At 39.5% G+C, this 14,492-nt stretch overlaps 1 protein-coding gene across 8 annotated transcripts in view; it reads left to right on the top strand.

The window, feature by feature from the left end:
* rbfox3a (RNA binding fox-1 homolog 3a) overlaps positions 1–14,492 on the top strand; it is a 939,385-nt gene that overhangs the window by 890,073 nt on the left and 34,820 nt on the right. For all 8 annotated transcript variants that reach the window (XM_088070025.1, XM_088070027.1, XM_088070022.1 and 5 more), the window contains one exon: positions 8,005–8,058. In XM_088070025.1, coding sequence (XP_087926151.1) covers positions 8,005–8,058 — 54 coding nt within the window. The remainder of the gene's footprint in view (positions 1–8,004; positions 8,059–14,492) is intronic.

Genomic DNA, 14,492 nt, shown 5'->3' on the forward strand with positions numbered 1-14,492 from the left:
AATAAGAACTACAGTGCACAACAATCAACATTTCTTATGACTGCATATTTGTACATGTGTGAAATAATTCTAAGAAAGAAGAAAGAAGGTCCCCAGTTGGTTCCAAATTTTAAAACATGTTCACCAAAACAGCAGAAGATGTAGTAAAACACAATTATGCAATACTGAAAGATTTTAGACTAAAAAAGATGTTAATTCTTATAATGTTAACCCTTTGAAACCTGAGCAAATTGACTTAAATTCTTTAAAAAACATGGGAAAAAGGCGATGAGCAGCTTAGAAAGTAATGACCCAAGAATCTGCAAGAAATTTGTAGAAAGGGATGTTACCTAAAAGATCAGCAACACCCCCCCCCCCCAAAAAAAAAAAAACACCCTTGAGAGAGTTTGGAGAAGTTTAGATATTTCATAAATACTCTTCATAAATCATGACATGATGGTGGGTATGAAAAGTGTTAAGTTATGTGCTTGCAATATGAAAACTAAGTTAAAACCTAGTATTTGGCTGGACCATGTACAGTGATTCCCAACTTTTTGTGCTTTCAGGCACCTCTGTACTATCACTGAGTAAACTGAAGACATATTTTAGGGATATTTTATATTATACTTTGTTTAAAACTTTAAAGATAATATATATCAGCTGTGTGGCGATTAATACCCTTCAGGAGAGATGATGTGTCCCAGCTATATATAAGATATACTTACAATCATTCATTCTTTAAAGGCTTCTTTTTTGAGAGATTCCCCCTCTTTTTTTTGCTTTTTTTAAGACAGATCTGAATACAGTTTGTGTTCAGGTACTCACAGTGCCCCATAAGATTTTTAAAAAAGTATATGTTGAACATTAATCGAAACTTAAAAAATACAATAGCATTTAATTATCTGAGTTGCTTTATTTTATTTTGTTTTACTTTATTTTTTTTTCATGTTTTTAACAGCCTTCAAAATCAAGAGGGTCTCATAACCCCCTGGGAAGCTTTGGAGACCCATGGAGACTCATTCAGACACTTTGGTGCTGTTAGGAGAAGCTCCTCTCTGGAGGGGGGTGTGGGGGTGGAAGAAACATTACGATTATTAGCTGTGGCTCAGAGGTAGAGTGGGTCGTCCTCTAATCATAAGGTCAGCAGTTTGATCCCCAGCTCCTCTGGACAACATGTCGAAGTATCCTTGGGCAAAATACCCCAAATTGCTCCTGATGCTGCGTCATCGGAGTGTGAGTGCGTGTGAATGATTACTGAGTAGCAGGTGGCATCTTGTATGGTAGCCTTGGCCACCAGTGTGTGAATGTGTGTGTGAGTGGGTGAATGTGACATGTAGCGTTAAAGCGCTTTGAGTGCTCAGTAAGACTAGAAAAGCGCTATACAAGTATAGTCCATTTACCATTTACCATTTACAATAATGACAAAAAGGAAAGAGAAAGAGAGAGGGGAAGAGAGAGGGATGCACAGTAATAATGGTAACAAACACATGCCATATTACAATAATGATTATGAATGTTGTAAAATTACTAAATGCACACTATGATAACATGTTATGTTATGTGCAGATATTGTGGATGTTAATAAAAGTCCCATACGTATATTGATAGTGCATGCGTGACTCATAATAATGGCAGTAGAAGGTCACTTTCTGTTTAGCATGCTCCCTCTGCAGGTGGGGAGTTCGACTACCTTTTAGGAAGTGCTGAGGACCATAGTGGTGGCTTTTGGCTGGGAAGCACACAGTCTTTAGACATTGCCTTAGTTTGCAACTGGTAAATTATTTTTAATTTTTGCTGATCAGATTGCTTTATAATTTTGAGAATCTAATACATACATTTTGACCATCATCATTTTTGTAAAATATGGAACAATAAATCAAGATCAGTTTTTATGTCAAATCAACAACATTTTCTGGACATTCTGTTTTTTGCAAGCATCTACTATACCCTACCCAGTCAAGCCCAGAGTGATACGACAATAGGAAATGTTTAGTCACTACACTAGGAAACAAGGGAGCAAAAATTCTCCGGAGAGGCCAAGGGAGTTAGCGTAATGCAATAAACAGAGATGAATTTGCAGATGGAGGGAGCAAGAGAGGGAAAAAGGAGCTCATAGTTGTATCATAGAAAGTCCCCCGACTGATTAAACATATGTCAGCCTAACTAGGGGCTGGCCCAGGTAACCTGAGCCTTAGAATCTTTATCAAAGAGAAAGGTCTTAAGTCTACCCTTAAAAGTGGAAATGGTGTCTGCCCCTGACCAGCGAACTGACTCCCATCCTACTTTTGGAGACTTTGGGAGCCACAAGTACCCCTGTGTTTTCAGAGCGCAGTGATCTTGAAGGTTGGTAGGGAACAATGAGCTGCGACAGATAGGATAGAGCCTGACCATTTAGAGATTTGTAAGTGAGGAGGATGATTTTAAATTCAATTCTGGACTTCACAGGGAGCCAGTGCAAGGAAACTAAAACAAGAGAAATACGATCCTTTTTCTTGGTTCCTGTTAGCACACGTCCAGCAGAGTTCTACACCAGTTGGGGAGACCTAAGAGGTTTGTTGGGGCAACCAGATATTAGAGAGTTACAGTAATCCAGCCTAGAAGTAACAAATACGTGTACTAAATTTTTGGCATCTGTTTGGGACAGGATATGTCTAATTTTGCAATGTTACGCAAGTGAAAGAAAGCAGTCCTAGAAGTCTGTTTTATATGGGAGACAAAAGATAGATCTTGACGGAATAAAACTCAGAGGTTCCTTACAGTTGTGCTAGAGGTCAAGGTAATGCCATATTTAATATCAAGAAATTACAGCTCATCCAGGCTTTTATGTTCTTAACAAATGTTTGAAGTCTAGATAACTGATCAGTTTTATCTGGTTTCATAGATATATACAGTTGCGTGTCATCAGCATATCAATGGAAATTTACAGAGTGATTTCTAATTATGTTGCCTAGGGGAAGCATATATAAAGTAAAAAGGATTGAGTCAAAGTCATTCACTGCATTACATGATTGTTCAACACTTCTGCTGTCGCAGTGTTTTGGCATGAGATTTGCTTTGGGGTCGTGAGAGTGGGAGACTGATGGTGAAAGCTTGTGTCACACGCCAGGAGTGTGAGAGTTGTTAACCCTGAAATATGTTAAAATGCGTTAGACACATCATTGACACATCCTCCCTCTGCAGCTCTGCTCGGATCCGGGAACTAACGTCCCCATGTGACCGGTGGAGGCTGTGCTGCCTTCTTCCGCTATCAGAGCCATGCTCCGCTGATAGTTTGTTAATCTTCCTATCGCCGCTGATTAACAAATAGAGAATTCTGTAATTGTGCTCCTACACTGTAACACGAAATATTCACTTCAGTTTCAATCAGTGTGTAATTTTCTTCTTTTCTTTATAATGGCAGAACCAGCCATTCTGGCACTGCGACACATAGCAGTTAATAACATTAAATAAATGTAGGCTCCTTTGTTACAGACACGGTTGGTCCTCAAACAAACTGATGAGGTGATCCTTTTTCTCCTCTGCCCAAAAGACCACAGATGGCTCAGTAGCTGTCTAACTTGCTATTTTCACCATCTTGCCATGTTATACGGGTTACAGAGAATGAGGAATAACTTACTGTCAGGACTGTCAGCTTCTGTCAGCGTGTCCACCATTTCTGCCTGTAACGTGAGAGTAACCTTTCCCCTTCACAAGTGAAACTACACTGCTGATCCTGGGTTTGGTATCTGTAAAATTCTAAATCTGGGGTTTTAATAAATATCATAGACCCATGATCTACAAGTAGCTGATGTCGGGTTACTCATTTATCTAGGCTCACTAATTATCTATGTTCAAAAAGGAGATTGGTCAGCAGCAAAATCTACGAGAGAAAAGGAAGACCCACAGCCCACACAAAAATCACACACCCAACTACTGACTGGGCAGAGGAACTCTATTTAGGTTAAGGGTCAAGTTGTCAAAAAAAAAAAAAAAAATACAAATAAGCATAACCTAAATAGTAAATTGAAAATAAATGGTTGACCCATTTTTTCACAAATTAAATGTATCCACTATTGGACCAGTATCCCTTTATTTGTAGTTATCAGCTCATTTAACGCACATTTAAGTTCACTTAAGGTTATCAGTCTCCTTTAAATCTGAGGTCCTTCGCTTGAATGTTCCATTAATATTTTTATTCCACCTCTGAGTTTCCTTAAGAATCAGTTATAATCAGTTTTTTTGTCTGTCTTGGGCCCAAGAACAAAAAATACTGAATCTTGAGATCTCAGTGGGAAAAAATGCAAAAAAAAAACCAAAGTCGAAATCCTCCTTGATTGGGTCTCCTTTAATCAAGGTCCTACCACCTTTCACGACAAGATGAGATGTCCACAAGCAGCAATGACAGTCCAGATGGAAGGTCAAACAGCAACATGATGTCGCTGATCACAGATCGAATCATCCCTCAAAAGAAAAAAAAACAGCCAGGAAAATTAGGAAGGAGACGCCCATCAGATTTCCTCCTGAGGACAACCAGCCAGCTCTCACAGAATTGCAATTTTTGGCCAAACACAACTGTCCGTGTTGCATCTGGTTCATTACCTCAAGGTGCCCAAGCCACCTCATCTGGCTCTTCTCAATGCGGAGGAACAGCAGCTGTACTCTGAGCTCCTCCCAGATGACCGAGCTTCTCACCCTATCTCTAAGGTAGAGCCCAGTCACCATATTGAGGAAGCTCATTTTGGCCGCTTGTACCCGCAATCTTGTTCTTTCGGTCACTACCCAAAACTCGTGACCATAGGTGAGGGTAGGAACGAAGATCGACCGGTAAATCGAGAGCTTTGCCTTTCGGTTTAGCTCTCTCTTCACCACGACAGATCGGTGCAGAGTAGGACCCTGCCAAGGGTCCAGAGCTGGTTCACAGTTCCACAACCAGGGCGAAAACCGCATTGCTCCTACTGTCCGTCGGACCCTCCTCTCTAGTACCCCTGAATAGACCTTACCAGGGAGGCTGAGGAGTGTGATCCCCCTATAGTTGGAACACACCCTCCGGTCCCCCTTCTTAAAAAGAGGGACCACCACCCCAGTCTGCCAGTCCAGAGGCACTGCCCCCAATGTCCACGCAATGTTGCAGAGTCGTGTCAACCAAGACAGCCCCACAACATCCAGGTCCCTAAGGAACTCCGGGCGGACCTCATCCAACTCTGGGGCCCCGCCACCGAGGAGCTATTTGACCACCTTGGCAACCTCAGCCCCAGAGATGGAAGAGCCCACCTCCGAGTCCCCAGGCCCTGCTTCCTCACTGGAAGGCGTGTCGGTGGGATTGAGGAGGTCTTCGAAGTTTCCCTTCCACCAATCCACAATGTCCTGAGTCGAGGTCAGCAGCGCCCCGTCCCCACCATACACAGTGTTGACAGAGCACCGCTTCCCCTTCCTGAGACGGTGGATGGTGGTCCAGAACCTCTTCGAATCCATCCGGAAGTCATTCTCCAAGCCTCACCAAACTCCTCCCATGCCTGGGTTTTCACCCTGCTCAGCTCAAATTAAGTTATCCCGCATATTTTCACTTGGTCTTGGCGGTCATTCACGCCATAGATTGTGCTTCTCATTTTGGTTTGCCCTTTAGCCACAACACAAAGAGTGTAGAAGTGGACCAAGAGAGAGAGACTTACCCCATGAAAATTTGTGAACAGATAATTGGCCCTATGCTGTTTCCTGTATTGTGGAAAATAGAGGTTGAATTCACTGAGTTCAAACAGTAAAATTAAGCCAAGAGTCTCTTACTGTGTTGCTTATCTCTTGCCAAAAATCTTTTCAGAAAGACATTTTAGCTTACTGTATCATTTTCATTTTGTTACCAGTCAACCACCATATTGTTTCCTTTATCAAAACCATAGATTTATAATAACACCTGGATTCTGGATGCTAAGCACCTATAAATTCCAATGGAGTTGCCAAAAGGGTTTTCTAGCTTCCAGGTTTACCTCTGCAGTATGTGGGGAGCGGTGCCTGGGTCAAATCAACATGGACTTTCAACTTGGAGACCACTGTTTGTGTCTCATGTGAAATCATAATTATGCAAAATACTTTAGGTAGCTATGCAAAGTATGCATGTTAACCCTCTGATCCCGGCATAGTCGCCTGCGACTAAAATGTGTTCCACTTTATGTAAAGTGTCCTAACTCTGCGACCGTGGGTCGGATCGTCTTACTTTTTTCGGCAGTGTAAAGGTCCCAGCTGTGCCACTCACAGGGATGTCCCTGATGCACTGTAGCTCTTTTAGAAGCCTTTCCATTCAGCCCTGGAAATTAGGTGTTTTTACAGGACGTTGTTCAATAAATCCGTGATGATAGATCCAATATTGGGTGTCTTCTGTCCATATTTTAATCATATTTCGATGATAAAAGTATATTAGCATCGATGCTGAACGCCATATTGGTTTCCCATAGTTCATTTGGAGAGAGGACAGAGGTTTGTATTGGTCTTGTCATCCAATCGGAAGACTATGCGACACGTTGTATTCACTTTCATTGCCACATGTCATCTGAAGCAAACTGTGATTGGCCTAATCCTACTGTATCTCTCACTCTGTGTTATTGATAGCGCCTTGTGCATTAGAATAAATGCTGGTAGCCCCTATAATAATAATAATAATAATAATAATGAGACATGGGTAGATCAGGAGATAGTCTAACTAGCAGCAGAGCCTCATATGGATGTAAACTCTGTGTTCACTGCAGGCAGAGCAGGCAGGAGAATCAGGCCCCTCTCTGAAGTGTCAGGAGTGTGATGTGGCCCTCTGCAGCATCACAGAGAGGAGCTGCTTTGCAGAATGGCACAGATAATGGGACACACAAACAATGGCAAAACAAAAAAAGATGGGACTTTCTTTGGGAAAGTGTGTCTGTTTTTTGAAATGTAATAGTTTTAATGTTTGTTTTTTAACTTTCTGATTCCTAACACTTGAGAGAAAGGTTTTCTACAGCAAAAAAGGCTTGTGCATAATACTTTTGGGTGATTTATCACTAAAGATCTGTACAATTTAATTTATGTCTTTTATTTATGTCTAATTTATTTTTTTTTTATGACTTTATGGTCTCATAACTATTTTTACATTCAAGTGACATCACTACAGCCTAAATATTGATTGATAGCCAAGGTTATTCTAAAAAAAAAAAAGATGTATATAACTTCATTGTGCATTGAGAGACTGAGGTTTTAAATGTAATATTACTCAAAAAGTCCAGGCGAACCAAAACTAGGTAAAAATGGCTCAGAGGGTTAATGTCCCTTACATCATCTACATAGTTATTTTAACGGAAACCACAATCTTTCCCTAATCTTGTGTTTTATGTCTTATCATTGGCTATAGCCATAGCCAGAGGCATTATGTTTTCAGTTATTTGTCATTAATGAAATAATTCAAGAATGCCTGAAGGGGATTTCCTCAAATTTTGCAAAAATGTCCACTTGGAATTAGTGATGAAGTGATTAGATGTTGGTGGCCAAAGGTCAAGGTCACTATGACCTTGCGCCTGTATTATTCCCGTGAATGCAACATCTTAAAAACACTTTAAGTGTTCTTCAGATTTGGTACAAACGTTCAATTGGACTCAACACTAAATTCATTATATCATGGTGGTCAAAGGTCAAGGTCATTGTGACCTCCATAATACAAGGGAATTTCATTCAATTTGGTACAAACATCCATTGGAGCTTAAGAGACATACACATAACGTGTTTCTAGCCATAACATAAGAATTTTCTTATTGTGACAAAATTTTACACAAATGTTTAACAGGATAGAATGATGAAGTGCTGACATATTCAAAAGGTCAAAGGTCATCACAATGTTCTACAGAAATGTTCTATGAATGGACAGATAAAGCCACGGAGGCTGGTACTCTGACAGCATGTATTTTAAAGGGGAAAAAAATGATAGTATTGTAATTCTTTATAGAAGATACAAGGTCATGCAGCTGTACTGATGTTAACTTTATATGTTTGTGTGTGTGTGTGTGTGTGTGTGTGTGTGTGTGTCCTGTGCAGGCTGGAAGCTGAATCCAGTGGTTGGAGCAGTATATGGCCCTGAATTTTATGCAGGTAAAGAATTGCAGCTCTGAAAACAAAAAATACACTGAGGAACACTGATGCTGCTCAGTCTTTAAATCCATCCTTCTTTATTTATCATTATTTCCTGCAATTGTCTTCCTTCCATGTGTTTTGTTAAAGACTTGTGAACATCTGCCCTCTCAAATTGACACAGAATACAGATTTATACATTTGTATGTTACTTTTTAGAAGGAGTGTGTGTGTGTGTGTGTGTGTGTGTGTGTGTGTGTGTGTATGCGTGTGTTTGGGTTTACAAGGACAGCATTGTCATGAAAAGGAAGACTGGCGTTTGAATAATGTATCAGTACTTCTTTCGGTATGTTCCAGGTATGTGTGCACACGTGTATGTGTGTGCGTGTTGCAGTTTTAAGTGGCAGCTTGGTTTCATTTGGTAGAAATGCTGAGACTGTCCACTCCCTTAACTGCTCTACTTTTTGCTCATTAGTCTGAAATCTGTTCATTCCCAGACAGCTTTACAGCACTCCTCTAAATAACCGCTCTGACAGAGAGGCCATCCATCTATTTGTTCTCTTCCTGCTTTTCCTGCTCTTCTGCATCTGTCCCTCATTCTGTCTATTCCATCATCCAACTATTCATCCAAACAGTAACCTCAGATGACCCCAAACAATCTATCACAGTTGTCCATGCTTTTCTCCCTATGGATCTTTCCTGTATGTATGTGTTTTGTGCTGTCAGTAAATGTTGAGGTACACACAGACCTGTATACTCATGCAGTTGTCATCACATGGCTTTAAAAGTGCAGATAAATGACAAAAATGCTCCATCTGTCTAACAGCACATACACACATACCTGGAACATACCGAAAGAAGTACTGATACACTATTCAAACACCAGTCTTCCTTTTCATGACAATGCTGTCCTTGTAAACCCAAACACACACACACACACACACACACACACACACACACACACACACACACACACACACACACACACACACACACAAGTAGTCATTTTAAAGTATAGTTACAATGTACAAAAAATATTAATTTGATCATTTATTACTTGACCAAATCCTAGCCTTGGTTTGGGTGGTATCTAACTTTTTATACCTCATATCCTCCTGGGATCTCAATGTGGTTTGCAGTACATGACAGTATCAGTGTGTGGCACTATCACCCGTACCCCCAATCCCCTGGCACCAACAACAATTTCTACACAACACCAGATGTCAACAAAGGGCAATATTCTTTAACCTATTTCCTGATTAAACAGAGAAAGACAACCGTACGCCCTCTCAATTCATGTTTCTCTCTTTTACTGAACTAAGACTAGATTGATTGCTTGTTAACTCATCATAAAACACATCACTCAAACAGAAACAAAATAAAACTTACCAAAATCATGTTAGTCATTTTGGAAATTATTCCACTATAATAAGTAATTTTGGTTTGGTCAAAATAATCCCTTAATTCACTGTGTTAGATGTGAATATAAGCACTGTACTGTAACATTACCATCTCTCCAGTATGAAAAGGTGAGAGTCAATATTGTATTTAAAATCATACCTTAGGGATTTAAATGAGCAGGTTTTCCCCAGTTCCCCTGTAGCGACACTGTAACTAGTGACATGCTCTGGTCCTCATCTGCATAGAAGTATTAGAACAGCCACACTCACACAAACTCATCCTGGCTCACTCATTTATAGGATGCTAATACATTGAGTGATTTTAATAGCTCCACTAAAGTTTGCCAAGCCTAAACGACACCATATGCCTCCCTTTCTCCCAGGAGGAGGGATGGAGGGATAGATGAATTGAAAAGTAGAGAAACTTCACAACAGAAAATAGGGAAATCAGCCATGCCTGTATTGTGTCTGTTCTCTACATTTTTCTATTTGTTCATACCCTCTTCTCATTACATGAATCTTTCTTTTGGCTCAGGTCTACTGGCAGTCACTCACCCACACATACACAGTGCAGTATATATTCATGCCTCCACCCCACATGCCTCCCTGCATTCCTCTAATTTACTCTCTCTCCTCCACCCTATGAAAAATGAAAGATTCCCACCTGTAAGTGAAAGTGCATGGGTTTGGAATTTCTTCTAGAATAATTATGAGTACATTTAATCTAGTGTGGGGAGGGATTCAAGCAGGATGTAAAGGGGGATGTGAGGGCGATTAATCACCCTTTATCAGACGGCTTTCCCAGCACCCATCAGTTGAATCAGCCACCATAAATCCTGGCCAGCTGACAGTTCACTCCATCTCCATTGCCGAGCTCAGCTACAGGTTTATTGTGCGCAAATCCTATTCAGAAGAATGACCGATAACCTCCACATGCATACACACCCATGCTCACATTCTCATGATTACACATTTGTAGGTACACACACCAATGTGTAAGCATAGATGTACAGTGTATCTGGGGTATTCAAACTCAGGTGTGCAACAAAAGAACCCAGCACTCACTTCCACAAAGCTACACGCTCACAGACACATACTTCACACACACGGTTACTTTAAATCCTCATAAAAAAGATTAAGCTAACAGCCAGGGTTGTGGTCTGTTCCAACAACTAAAGATTTATCCAAATAAAGGCTCAGGAGGTTCAGCCCCCAAATGGATGAGGCACTGTGGTTTCCTTCAGGGCCCTGCCATCCAGCAATGCAAAATTATAAGACTCAGGTTCAAGTGATTGTAAAACACCAAGAGCACACATACTGAGTGCATCTGAACAACCTCATTGTTTGTCCCTGTGTATATGTGACCCGGCTTCTAAGAGACTGTTCATGACAAAAACTTTAAACAGCAGCAGGGCAGAATGAAGGAAACAGCATTACTTGCTGTGATGATATTAGCTGGTTTATTAAATCTAAAAGCCAACTAAAGTTAGTAAAGTATTATATGTCAGGATTTACAAAAAGTTCAGGAGAGGACTCAATGGCAAGACACCATGCAGGCGAAAGAGAGAGCAAAAAGCAAGCTTTGAAAAAATTAAGTTCATACAAAAAGGCAAAAAGTCACAACTTCTCTGCAGCAACCAGCTGCCTCAGGACTGCCAAATACCAGCTGGCTCCTTGTTATATGTCGCTCATTTTGACTAATCTCTATAAACATGAGATGAGATCAGATGAGATGAGATCAGATGGGATCAGATCAGATCAGATGAGATCAGACTTTATTAATCCCTTAGCAGGGAAATTAACACATTCCAGCAGCTCAACAGTCACAAGCAAGAGAAAAAAAAGTGATTTAAGTTATAAAAAAAAAAGATAAAATATGACAAAATTCAAATGAGATATATCAAAATAAATAAAATAAAATAAAATCTAGACATAATTTATACACCTTTTACTATTACAGATACTGTATGTGCATGATTGATGCACAAGATAACTGAAATACATACAGTGTGTAGTATATTTACTGTAACAGTATAGAAATATAACCTATAAATTTTGTTGCACAGAAAGTGGTAAAATATTGCATAATAGAAAATCACATCACTCAAACAGGATTGGTCAATGCAGACCAACAGCACCTACAGACCACAAATGGAATGCTTCAGATACCAAAATCTTGTCCCATTCTTCATATATATGCAAATATCTGTTTAGAGAGAAAACTATCACAGTAACATACAAAATATTACAAACAAAATGTAAAATTTGAAATGATCGCCTTTATTTAATACTAGCCATTGATAAATAAAGACATCACGTCTTCAGTTTAGGGGAAATAAGTGTACCTGACCAAGCCCGATCACCCCAAAACACGTCAGGTACAAATGCACAGGAGACATCAGCTGTGTGACGGTGCAAGTCACGGGCTTCTCCAACTGATACTGGACCAGCTCAGTGGAGCACTAATTGTAACCCTCACCAGAGAAGCTCCCTGCTCTGGCTAAGAGGAGGGACAGGGAGTCCGGCTGTTACCTCTCCTTCTATCCCTGCCTGCAGGACACTGACACTGACAGTTCCTTAACCCCATCACCTCTGTTGCTGCAGCAAAAACAATTGGAGATGACATCATTGACGTCAGTCAATGAATATAAAATAGGATTATCTATAATGTTGGATTCACATATTAAATAAATGATAATCAATGTGCAGAGTGCTCACTTTTCAATATTTTTTATTCATGTCATAAAAAAAAAATTTAGGGATGCAAAATAATATAAGCATATCGGCAGATATTGGCTTTAAAATGAAATATTTTAATTGGCCAACATACTGACATGCTGATGCCTGCTGGTATATACTGTATCTATCTCTCTCTCTCTAGTGAACATGTACTAAACATCAACCATAAGTTGAAGTATTTTTCATATTATGCAAAATGAATGAATATTTCATTCAATGACAAGCATAGTTCTTTATGTCTCCATCTGCCAGTATCCAGTATCTTTTTTTTTTTTTTTTACACAAACTGACCCATGATATGCTTGGTCTCTGATGAGAATGCAGACCAGACTTCCTCTAATGTTTTTTGATCAGAGTTTGCATAATAGCCTTGGCCTTTGTGGGTTGTATGTACCACAGACTATGTGTGTGTGTGTGTGTGTGTGTGTGTGTAAGTGTGTGACTGAATTAAATAGACTGCATGGGCATGAAGGACAATGAGGGAATCGTAATACTGATTGATTGACTGTGTCCTAGACTGAGTATATGCAAAGCAGGACAAGTGTGTGTGTGTGCATGTGTGTGTGTGTGTGTGTGTGTGTGTGTGTGTGTGTGTGTGTGTGTGTGTGTGTGTGTGTGTGTGGGTGTGCATGTGCAGGGTTTGGCGGAGCAGCTCTCCAGAACACAACAAATAAGATTAAATGCAAAATAAAGGCAGGGAAGTAACAAGGCAAGCGGCTCAGGCCATTTTAACATATGCGGAAAAATTTGCAAGTTGGAAAGGCGACATTATATCAGCTCTGAGCTGTATCACTGTCTGCCATTGACCCTGCTTTTTCAAATTAGTATCTAAAAGCAAGCTTTAATTTGTCATGATGTTTACATACAGTACTATGAATAGTCATGCTGTTTAACATTTTCAGCTGTATATTTATAGTGTGGTTGCACAATATGGTTAGACTGTTGATCTTTGGAAGGCAGCCCTTCCATAGATAGTAGCATTTTTAAATTCAACAAGAAATATATAATCAAGCAAACACATTATATGCATAATTTGAGACACTAATATGCTGTTTGGAATTAAATGCCAACGGAGGCCCGATTGATCAGTTTAGCCTTAGACTGAGTGTAAACACAATGAGAGCAACAGATTCTAGGTGCAGTTAACATTTAAATATACACATAAAAATAAAAAGGTTTGTTTTTCCTTGAATATTTTTGAGCGTTTTATTCGATCCAAACTCCAACAGTAGGTGACAGTGTGATCTTTTGGAAATCCCCTTTTCCCCTCTAACAATACAATGTAACATTTCCTTTTATTTTGCTTCCCTCACCTAAAGAGCTGCATCTGAACAGGCTCTTCACCCATTGCTAAAGTTCCTAAATGTTATTGACACTCCAGTTGATGTCATAATTGTCAGATTTTAGTGTCTGCTCACTGACAATGAATATAAACACACACAGCTGTAAACTAATCACATTTTACCAAGTCACACATTTTGAAGTCCGGTTTCTAACACATTTTTATAACTGTTCTTAAGTTTTTATCATTAGTGACTTTATACATTTGATAATTAGTTGTGGTGTTACCACAACTAATTATCAAATGCCTACACTGTCAAATCTGACAAGTTGATCTTAAAATAATCTTGGGAACTGGTTGCTTTCAACAAGAAAAGCAAATATAACTATTTATCTTAATTTTTGTTTTTCTTATAACTTATTGTTACCTTTACTTAGATTTTAGCTGATGTTTTCTCTAGTTTGTTTGCAGCTTCAGTAAACTAAGTTAGACTCACTTAACTTGATCATGACAAAGAGGATTTAGCCAATGATAAAGTTAGGATATCTTCAAGTTCTGTTTTGTTAGCATGTTTAAGCAAATACAAATATGATTGACTAGTTTGTAACCTGCAGAATACAGATTGTAGCAGTTATTAATAACTACGTTAGAATTTGGATTTTCACTCGTTAAAATAAAAGGGGCACCATTCTCCATTTAGGAGAATTTTTTAAGAGATTTTTAAAGTAAAATTTACTTCAAATTTACGTCAAATCTTACAGTGTACATTAACTGATACAATGTGCATGTAGTTGTGTATGTAGCCTTGGAATGCTCTCTCTTTAGTATGTTGTGCCTGTGTGTATCAGTGGATGTTGTTGTTTGTTTGCTTTATGGCCTGCTGGCTGTCAGGCACAGGCCCTGCCATGATTCATGGGTTATTACAGCACAGCTGTAGCATGCACAAGCCATAGCTCATTATAAGATTGCATTCATATGTGTCACAGTGCCACCAACATGCACATACACGCCCTCATGCTCACTCATATGCATAC

This window comes from Plectropomus leopardus, chromosome 19 (genome assembly GCF_026936395.1).
Source record: "Plectropomus leopardus strain MGB_pleo_1.0 chromosome 19, ASM2693639v1, whole genome shotgun sequence".
Taxonomy (NCBI): Eukaryota; Metazoa; Chordata; class Actinopteri; order Perciformes; family Serranidae; genus Plectropomus; species Plectropomus leopardus.